Source organism: Camelus ferus, chromosome 6 (assembly GCF_009834535.1).
Source record: "Camelus ferus isolate YT-003-E chromosome 6, BCGSAC_Cfer_1.0, whole genome shotgun sequence".
Classification (NCBI taxonomy): domain Eukaryota; kingdom Metazoa; phylum Chordata; class Mammalia; order Artiodactyla; family Camelidae; genus Camelus; species Camelus ferus.
This window is the reverse complement of record NC_045701.1, coordinates 14,784,145-14,795,038: the sequence shown is the minus strand read 5'-3', so window position 1 is coordinate 14,795,038 and position 10,894 is coordinate 14,784,145. Positions and strand designations below refer to the sequence as shown.

The 10,894-nt window shown below is 44.6% G+C and overlaps 1 protein-coding gene across 1 annotated transcript in view; it reads left to right on the top strand.

Annotated features, from left to right (window-relative positions):
- Positions 1 to 355: 355 nt before the first annotated feature.
- Positions 356 to 10,894, top strand: part of GLDN (gliomedin) — a 55,609-nt gene continuing 45,070 nt past the window's right edge. The window contains exon 1 of the mRNA XM_032481201.1: positions 356 to 1,027. Within this exon, the coding sequence (XP_032337092.1) occupies positions 365 to 1,027 (663 nt within the window). The 5' untranslated portion in view covers positions 356 to 364. The remainder of the gene's footprint in view (positions 1,028 to 10,894) is intronic.

Genomic DNA, 10,894 nt, shown 5'->3' with positions numbered 1-10,894 from the left:
TTCTGATTCTGATGGATGGCTCCTTTAATCCTCCAATGCCAGCTGTTTCCCTTTCTCTGTCCACCTGCCTGGGAAAGATCGAGTGGGGTCTTCAGTGGCCACATAAGGCCTTGTGACTGCAAGGAGGAATGATAGGCAGCCTGGGACCCAGCCCAGAGCAAACCTCCCAGGGACAGTGGGCACACGCCTTGGCATCTGGGCATGCTGATCCTTTTCTCCAGAGAGGGCAGTGTCGGGGGAGGAAGGGGTGGAATCCAGCCACTTCTCAGGCCCTAAGAATTCCTGCTCTCCCCCTCAGTCTGCTGACCCTTGTTCTGCTCGTCTGGGCCACAGCAATGCCCACGGGCAAGGCGGGAGGTGGGGGATGGGAATGGAGCGAGAAGCCGGTTTGCTGGTATGCTTGGCCGGGCACTGGGAGCGTGAGCCCTGCCCGCCCCTCCTCCGCGGGCTGTCGCCACTTGCTTCGCTCCCCCTCTCCGCCCGCCTGTCCCTCCGGGCTGCTCAGGCGCCACCACTACTGTCCCCAACCCGCCCTGCCAGTCAGGCCAAAGGGCGGCGTGACTCACGGCGCTGCCACCAGCCCACGGCTTGCCCACGGCGTATAAAGGCTTCCCCGGGCGGGAGGCGGCCGAGCCCTACCCGACCCGAGGTGTGCAGAGAGAACATGGCACGAGACGGGGAGCGAGGCCCCCGGGGCGCGGGCTGGGGGATGCGCGGAGCCCTGGCTGCCGTGGCGCTGCTCTCGGCACTCAATGCTGCGGGCACGGTGTTCGCGCTGTGCCAGTGGCGCGAGCTGAGCGTGGCGCTGAGGACGCTGGAGGCGCAGCGGGGCCGGGAGCAGCGCGAGGACAGCGCCCTGAGCGCCTTCCTTGCGGAGTTGAGTCGCGCACCGCGTCGAGCGCCCGCGCCACCCCCGGACCCCGGGAGCGCCGCGCGCAACAAGCGTAGCCACCGCGGGGAGCCCTCGCAGCACATCCGCGCCGAGAGCCACGACATGCTGATGATGATGACCTACTCCATGGTGCCGGTAGGCGGGGGCTGGACTCCCTGTGGCGCCCCCGCCAGGATGGGCAGCCGACAGTGCAGGGAGAGAGCCCCGAACGTCCACTCCTTCCCTCGCCAGACGGCGAGGTGCCATGGGGAGAGGCCCTGGGTATGAGTCCAGCTGGGGAGGTCACCTTGGCAAGCACCTTAGCCCTCTAGGGTCAGTTTCTTCATCTGCTAAGTGGGGGAGGGGTGAAGGGGTAAGTCTTCCACCTCTGACGTCGTTCATCTGCAGATAAATGAGGGGAGTAGGCAGTGTTTTTTAAGAGCCTGCTTCCTAACTTTGGACACAAGTTTTCACCTCCTGGTGTGACAGGAGCCACAGCGATCCCTGGTCTCTGTGCGATTGGTAGGGGCCCCCTAAGAACACAGAGGTAACATTGCTGAAAGAGCACAGGCTTCTTCAGTAAACGGACTCTTTCCCTGGCATAATCTAGTAGTCTGGCTTTTCATATGGCCTCAGCCCAGCCCCAGGAGACTGCCGACCTAAAGTTTCGGTGTAAGTAAAGACAGTCAGCCCTAATTTTAACAATCCCCGGATTTTTTTTTTTGCGGAGGAAGTTACTCGAATCTAAACCGGTTACAAATGGGAGAAATCAGCATAGAGCAATTTTCTTGAAGTGCAGTGTCAAAGCTGAGGTTCTTCCTTCCGGCTCCAAGAAGTCTGTGTAACTCTAGAAAATGTCAATGTATTTTCTCACAGGCATGTGCGTCTGGGGAGAGTCCATAGCTTTTCAATAGATTTTCAAAGGAACTTCATTGTACTCCCCCCACCCCCAAAAATTTAAGAAACACTGCTCTAAAGGACGTCTTCAAAGCAAAGGCTCAAAAATCTTTTTTCTAGTTTTGACTTTCTCTGCTTTTGCTGATTTTAACTCAGTAACTATCTAAACAATTACATTTACATCACATTATAGTTGCCTATTCCATTTCATTATCCATTACAACCACCATGGACTTATTTCACTTTAAAATTACAAAGATTTCAGTTCCATCACCTCTAGTCAAGTGTGAGCCGTATACTTCAGGATCCTAGGTTCTGGAAGATAAATCCACTAATCCTGTTACCATAGAAGCTTTTAACTATCTTACACGAGCTGAAGTGCTTTTGAAACTACGTGGAAGTACTACACATTTCAAACACATATTTTGAGAAAGATCACATTTTTCATCCCTGGATTCATTTTTTATCCACGTTATGATTTAAAAATCTGAGCCAAAGCTAAAATTTCAAAAAGACTTAATGTAAAATGTAGAAATCTTAGGGGAATTCACTCTTTCTCTTGGCTCTCCACCACGCATGTTGAGGGGGTTTTGAAGCCCTCCAAGAGGGATGCATCTGAGCAACAATGTTTTATATTTTTAATCCTGCTTTTACAGTAGAGGCTTGTGTATCCAAATTGCAACCTGTTCAGTAACTAACTCAAGAGAACGCAACAGAGGCTCATTTCTGTGTCAATCTGAAAGCTAGATTTAACTACCACCACCTGCTCTGTTGCAGGTCAAAGAGCAGAAACATTACATTCATCAGGCTGAGAAGCATTTGTAGATTATCCCCAACTCAACCCCACTTGAAGCTGACCGTCATCAGGAAGGCATGCAGATTCTGATTCAGAAGGTCTAAGTTGGGGCCTGAGATTCTGCATTCGTAACAAGCTCGCACTGACATCAGTGTTACTGGTCTGAGAACCACTTTGAATTGCACTATTCTAGAGCAGTGGTTACACTGCTATATTCAGACTAATTTCAGCATTTCAAAAAGTCTTCCAAAATGGCTCATTTACCAAAGATGAGCCTTTTCAAGCCAACCAATACTTCAAAGTTCTGTGCTTTTGGCTGAAAGTACATCAACTCAGCATGGTAATTCTGGTTAGCACATTCTGACCAGAAACTGGTTGGCAGCTGAAATTTTGTTAAAAGGGCAACATAACTAATTATTACTTAAGTACAGTTAGTTTGGTACAGCCAAACACATTAAATCTTTCAGTGTAAGTGGGTACTTTAGAGAAAAGTTAACAAAAGAAAGCCCAGGTACCGCTGAATTAGACCACTAGTGGAAACCCATCTGCCAGGAGCTCCTGCAGGTGATGCTGCTTCTTTTTAGTCTCCACTCCCTCCCCACCCTTCTTCTCACTCCTTCTCCCATCAGCTGCGCTCTCTCATCTCATTCTTCAAGTCTCACCCTTACGGACGTCCTGGTAGCTTTAGCCTACTGCCTGAGATCTCGGGTTGAGCACCCGGTAGGAAGAAAGTTTTACTTCTCACCATGTGCATCTTAACACGCTCTACATGGATTGAAGATTTACATTTAAAAAGTGAAACTCTAAAACTGCTAGAAGAAAATACGAGTAAATTCATTTTTAATCTTGAAATGGGGAATACCTTTCTTTTAAACTCTAACTCAAAAGCCAGTTGCAAACAATAAATAAGTGAATTTAACCACATTTTAAAAACCCACAGAACCACAGCAAAACTTCTGCATGGCAAATAACAAAAAAAACCCAAACATACCATAAATAAAGGCAAAAGATAAATGACAAACTGCAAAGAAATAATTGCAGCTCATGTCATAGGTAAAGGGCTAATCTTCTGAATATATATAGCACTCCTAGTAGTTGATTTAAAAAAAAATTTAATAGGGAAATCTGCAACAGAAATAGGAATCTGACAGGAATATGGAATGGAGAGTTCTCAGGGAAAAAATTACAAATTTTTCTTAAACATGTAGGAGAAGAACCCTTGGTTTAAAAATGCAAATTGCAACTGCTCTGAAATAATTTTCACCTGTCAGAATGACAAAACTTTGAAAGTTTGACAACATCCTGTTGCAGAAGCTGGAGGGAAATAGACACACTCTTGCATTGCTGTTTGGAGTACAAAATGGTACAACCTAAATTTAAGGCAATTTGGGAATGCCCTGAAAGACTACCACTACATTTACCCTCTGACCCAGTAATCTCTTTTGTGGGAATTTGTCCTGCATAACAGACTGTATCACCTATGAAATGACATATGCACATATAGTCATTCATTGCAGAGTGTTTGTAAAAGCAAAAGACTATTAACAACCCATGTCCATCAGTACAGGACTAGTTAGGTAAACTGACCTACACACCCACTAAGATACCAGATAAAACAAGAATGAGTGAATTCTTTATGTATGGCTGTTAGAACAATCCCCAGGATATATTTTAAGTGATAAAAACGAGTCACAGAAAAACATACATTGTATTACCTTGCATAAGGAAGAAGGGGGAAAAAAATAAGTGAAACTAACAAAAGTGCTTACTTAGGGAGGGTGGGTATAAGGTGGAAATTAGCCTTTCCCTGCATAGCTTTGTATCTTATTTTGACTTTTGAACCATGTGATTGCGTTACTCTTATTGTATGGAAAGGCCATAAGCACAAGGTTACATGGCAGCTGCCACCAGGCTAGGGGGCCGTAGGGCACAGGCGGGACTGTGCCAGCCTGAGGTTCGTGCGTTCTTTCTGAAGGGGAGGCTTTTGCTGATGGTTGCTGCACAAGAACGAGAACCCTGTGCCTGATTGTTTGATTTTGTCAAGAGAAGTAAAAAAAAACCTGACTTTTTATGTGAAATTTCTTGGCTTTTAAGTATTGACAAAAATTCCGCCAAAATGCTTTTTAATTGGCTAGCAGTGTGTTGGCCAAACAACACTCACATTATGAGAGGCCACGCTAGGACTTCCAAGCTTAGTTTGCAGCAAGCTTCTCATAATCATGAGTGGTTTCGAACCAAAAATAGCTTTACTTAGTTCTACCACAACCCCGCCCCGCTGATTTTCCCAGCCAATTCTGAAAAGACAGTATTATTTGTGCCATTGTTATCAATGTTGGTTAAGTGGAGATGGTCTTCTGCTGTTGGTTTGGTTTGGGTTTCATTTTGTTTGTTTTTGGCTGTTTCTAAACATCCAACTCCACCTTCCATGGCTGGAGATTTGCTGTCACTGTGGCTTTTCAGAAGCATGTGCTCCGATTCTGAGGGTCCTTCTCGAGGAGATTCCAGTTATGTTAAGCAATAATGTGCTGTAGCAAACAGAGCTGATGTCATGATGACTGCTGCGAGGCACTTGTATGGATCTATACATTATCTTGCTTACAGGGGACAAAAATCACGTTACTTGTAGTCACAGCTCCTGTTTGCATGGATGCTGTATTTCCTTGAAGGCCCTAAATGGGCTCTGACCGGGGTCACCAGCCTTTCCCACCCCTTGGACTGGGTCACTTCCATCATGTAAAAGCTGAGGATTTAGACCAGGGGTCAACAAAATGTGGCCTAAGTTCAAATCAAGCCTGCTACTCGTTTTGTGTAGCTCATGACATGGCAGTTTTTTACATTTATAAATGGTTAGGGGGAAAGCCACAAGAAGAATAATGTTTAATGACATGTGAACATTATAAGAAATTCAAGTTTCAGTAACCATAAATTAAGTTTATTAGAACACAACCATTCCCACTTGTTCATGTGTTGTCTCTGGCTGCTTTCACATGGCAACCACAGAAGTGAGTAGCTGTAACGGAGACCATATGGCTCACAAAGCCTAAAATATTTTGTCTTGTCCTTTACAGAAAAAGCTGGCTGGCCCCTCATTTAGACAGTGACCCATGAGAACGGAGGGAATACTAGGGGTTGTTCCTTTGGAGAGCCCAGGCACTAAATTAGCATTGTTCTAGCGTTAGATTAACCCTGGGGTTTAAGACCTCCCCCAAGGAGGCAGGGTCCAGGGCAGAGTTGACCTGAGAATGTAGTTTCACCCTGGAGGGAGGCTGTAGAGCTGAGCGGGCCTTCAAGCATTGTTCCTTCTGGGCTGACTTCCTAAGTCAAGAGAAGTCAGTGTTGGGACAGCTTTTAACTCCCCATTTATCCCCACATCTAGGTCTTGTTTCACATTCCGTCTGTTCTCTTCAGCTGAAGGGAAGAGACTTACACCCCATTAGGTCCTGCAGTATGGAGTGGGCCTTGCTGAGAGTTCAGAGGTTTGATACAGCAGAACAAAAAAAGACAGGGCAGCCAAAGTAATAAACCCCCATGCAGAGCCTGGGAGGTGGGTTTCCATACCTTCCTCGTAGCAGCATGTGCTTGTGGGCACTTGGGATGTCACACCTGATGCTGTGGGGTTAGTCTGCATGTCAGAAGTCATTTCCAGGTATAATGAAGAGAGAACTTGAAGCCACATCTCTGCTGAGACTGCATCTGGTGTTGGTACTGGGAACACACCCATATACCTAACGTGTGTGTCGAGTCACAATGGTATGTGAGGAAGACCAGAGAGAGGTGGCCCCTTAGCTACACCCTTCAGACACTTTCTTCACTGACACATATTTTGTAAACATGCAAATGAAACATTCAGTGTAGATGTACAGTTGTCATGATTCTCTAAGTACTTCTGTAAGAAACAAGTGGTTCAAGACTGAGCATCTGGACCCATGAGAACAAGGAAATTGTGTTGACCACATGAATGGCATTAAACTGTCTGGACCTGCTCTCAGATCCTGGAGCTATCAGAAAGCTCCTAGTCTCTTTTTAGCCAAAGCAGCAGAGATGAGGGCAGTGAGACAAGTCTGCTGAGCCTTTGCAGTCTGAACAGGATGGACCTTCTCATTGTCCAGTCTCATCTTTATCTGCTTTTCCCTGCCTTTCTTTCAGCCTTCACTGCCATATACCAGGGATAAAATGGATACTTCCCTTTGGAACTCAAAACCATGTGCCCCCCTGGAAAAGTACCACTCCACTCTGGGGAGACAGCAGAACCCCCCAGATCTGCCTGTCATTCTGCACCACTGCCTACTAGACCACAGGCTGAGAGATCCTTGGGTGGAGGACCTTTTCTGGGTGAGGTCCAAAACAACTCAGTTCATGGGTCTCCCAGTGCCGAGGGGCTGTTCATCTTCCCTGGTGCCCTTGTCTTACAGTCTCTCTTTGACTGGCCCAGGCTCACCTCCACGTGGTTCTGCTGCCACCTTCAGCCATTGTGTGTCTGCCCTTAAGTTGAGTGACCTGGAATTCCTTCTTCATGGTTAAGTTCCCAGCCAAATTCTCTCTCCTTTATTTCTCTCTCCTTGATACTTCCCTGAGGTATGTTGTGCTGATGAGTGGTATGGACCCAGGAGTCAGATGGATTCACATCCTGGGGCCATCTCTTGGTAGCTGGGTGACTTTGGGCAAGTCTTTTAACTTGTCCAAGCCTGAGTTTCCTCCTCTGTAAGGTTGAGATCACAGTATGCATCCCTCAGGGTTGTTAAGAGGCTTAAGAGGAGTGATATAGGTAAAGTACAGCACCTGGTATATTCAGGATTCCAGTAAGTGTTCATTGTTGCTGTTACAGAAATTGATCACTGTTACTTTATCATTAGCCCTCCTTGCCCCATGCTCTCAGCATCTTGTTTCTGGGTTACTATCTCAGTTCCTTCAGAACGCCAAGTTGTCTGTTCATACATGCTTTTATCAGCTGCTGTTTAAGGGTAATATTTGGCCTCTTGGAGCCTAGATTGGCATCACACCAACCTAAATCATCTTGTCATTGAAAACAAAACAAAATTAGCCTTGATATGACCACAGGGCTTCTTCAGCAATTCTGGCTTTCCTGGGACCTCACCCCTTCTTCATGGCCACTGATGACCCACTAAGAGAGAGTCATCTTCACCCACTTTCTGACTGGCGTAGCTGTTTTTCACTTCTCTTGATTCCTACTGGTGGCAGTCCTAGAAGAAGTTTTGAATACTTTCATTTAGAAAACTGAAAAAATGTGAGTGGAAGGTAGGAAAAAAAAAAAAAAAGAGTGAAAGAGCAAAAAACTTTTAAGAAGAGAGAGCAGTTTACTTCCTAGGGGTCTCAGGTTCTCCAGGGTGTGGGTACCTATGTGTCAACCATCAAGACAGTCTTTAGATCTGATAAAACATACTTATCCGGGAGGAAGAAAAAAAGACATTTTTCCTCTACATTCCTCAAACTCTCCTTCCCTTCCCCCTACCAAAAAAATCCTTGGCTTAATCTAGTTGACATTCAAGCTTAATTTACATTCATTTTATCTACAGACTAAAGGCCATGTGGTGTAAAACAAGCGGAAGCTTTTAGGTTGTGATTCTGATACAAAGGGAGCATTTTTCAGCCCATCAGTTGCTCTTTTTATGTAGCAATTTTGGTTTTAACAGCTCGGTATTTTAAGTAGATGTAATTTACTCCTAGTTTAACTAAAGTTCAAGACATAATTTTCTTTACTGAAAGGTAGAGTTAAAACAACAAGGCCAACTAAAGATCATTTAAAATGCTATTTGCAAAATTTATTCTGAATGCAATAGATAGAGTAACCCCTTCAATCCTGCCACTCAGAAAGTTTCTTGCACTCATCAAAGTGCTGGGAACGTTGGAGACCCTGCCTGGGCTGTATGTGAAAACTGTGAAGTACTTGGAAATGCGATGTGGATAACTGTACCCAAACTAAAGTGATCAACTAGCAACTGCAGAATTATCCCCCGGTTTTTCAGTACCTTAGTGGATTAGTATTGGAGTCTGGAATTCTTTTCACTCAAAGATGGAAAATGTCCTCTCCCTCTAGGCAACACTTGAGGACCCATGGAGTCAATCCCTCTGAACAGGGACACCTTTAGAGAAAAATCCTTTACAGTGAGAAGAGAGAAAATTGATCCTTACTAAAGTGATAAAGAAAGGTTTCATGGAGGTGACAGACCTTGGAGTGGGTGATGCAGAGTTGGTGAGATCTGAGCAGGCAAGGAGGGCAAATCATTCCAAGTGCAGGTCGTAACTTAAGCCAATGTCTAGGGGCTGGAACAAGCATGGTACAAGACTGGAAGAGCAAGAAGCTTCCTGCACTGGGGAGTTTGGGCCGTGGAAAGGGAACTAGGGTTGGCTAGGTTAGAGATAGACTAGAATTTCCACTTTTGAGAAGTTGAGAATGAATCTGATGGGCAATTTGGAGAAATTTAGACCCTTTTCCAGGGTTCAGTCATAAAGAAAGTGGTTTTATAGGATGGGTCTGGTGGTGCAATGCAGCAGAGACTGCAGAGGAGAGAGACAGAGACAAGAAGAAAGTTAGGAAGTTACTGTATTAGTTCAGGCAAGAAACGATTCTGTCTGGCTAAGGTGGTGGCATCAGAAATGGGGAAGAAGATATATATCCTAGAAATACCAAGAAATAAGAATGAATTGAACTTGGTAACTAATTGGATACAAGAAAGAGAAAAGGGCCACCTGATCCAGATCCACCTACTACTCAGAAGGATGGTGGCATCATGGGCAGAGTTGAGGAAACACTAAAGTGGGTTAGTTTAGAAGTGAGGATGTTGAATTTGCTTTGAGACTGAATGCAAAATGAAAAGAGAGGAAAAAGAGGGAGGAAAACCAAGGAATGAAAGAGTATTCTGGGAAAGGGAAATCAGGGAATTTCCTGCTTCCAAGAAATCTATCTTCCCCATGAAAGAGGTCTTTACAAGTCTAAAAAGTAAAAGGCAGACCCCAAAGCCTTTATAATGAGCACTGGAATCACACTATGTTTACTCCTCATTCCCCAATTAGCTGTGTGACCTTTAACGGGTCACTCAACCTCTCTGTGTCTCAGTTTCCTCATCCATAAAAAGGCAATGATGGCAGTATCTATCTTAGTTGTCAACATAAGGATTCAACTCAATAATCCATGTGAAGTCTTTAGCATGGTGCCTGGACTCAATATGTCTTAGCTTGTTGTTACTGATATTTAGTATTTTTCAAATCCCTCCTTTCTGTACCTCAGGGAATAGTGAAGCCTTGTAATTAACAAAAAAAGATTAAATCAATAAAACTTGCCAAAGAAAGGACAGATTCTAGGAATACTCCAACATTTAGAATCTTGTGTGATCAGGGAAATACACAGACCTCTAGAAAGAATGTTTCCCAGATAGTCATTTTTCTGGTTCATGGATCATACACACACACACACACACACACACACACACACACACACACACACACACATATTTGGATATTGGATTTAGGGAAGTTAATCATACTAAACATAATTTGCAAATATTTTTATTTTTATTCATGTCCGTTGTGAACTCATGCATTCATTCTTTCACTGACCAAATCTTTTTGAACCCATAGCATAGCATGTTTGTCAAACCATCAGTCCCATCCAGCCGTGTTCTGATGCTAACAGGCATCAGTTGTTGTTTTGTGGTTGAGCATCTCACCCCAAGGTCCTCCTCCAGATATTTTCTGGCCAACCACTTGAAGCTGTTCCCTGTGCAGAGGGAGGAGGGGGCTGAGCAGGGAGTAGGTTGACAAAATATGTTCACAAATGTTTTTGCTATGTACAAAGAATGCCAAAGGGCAGAGTTTGGGATAATGGACTAATTCTTTGTCTATTAGCCCAACAATGGACAAGTTACTTAGCTATGGTTTATGTATACTTTTCTGACTATAAGCTGAAGAGTGCTTAGATAAAAATAAAAAGTTATCTGAAGATGCTTGTTGAAGGGAACAATATGAGCACAAAATATTGTTATTAACTGTTCTGAAAGATTATTCCCTCAGTACTCCTGCTTCAGAAAACTCCATTAGAGGCCTGGGGGAGACAAGTGACTCTTAGCTCGCTTCAAAACACTCATTGCTTGCACCCCTAACCTCTTCTACACTTATTAGCACTTATTGTCTGTATCACACAACTAAAACTTTGTTTGTGTACAGTTTTGGTCTCTAATTTGTCACCTTTAGTCACTTTATCTGTGTAAATATATCTTACGGCTCCTTGCAGTGAGGTATTTGATGAATAACTTGTGGACAAGGACTGTCACCTGCCGTATCAGTAAACAAAGGATGTTGCAGCATCAAGCCCA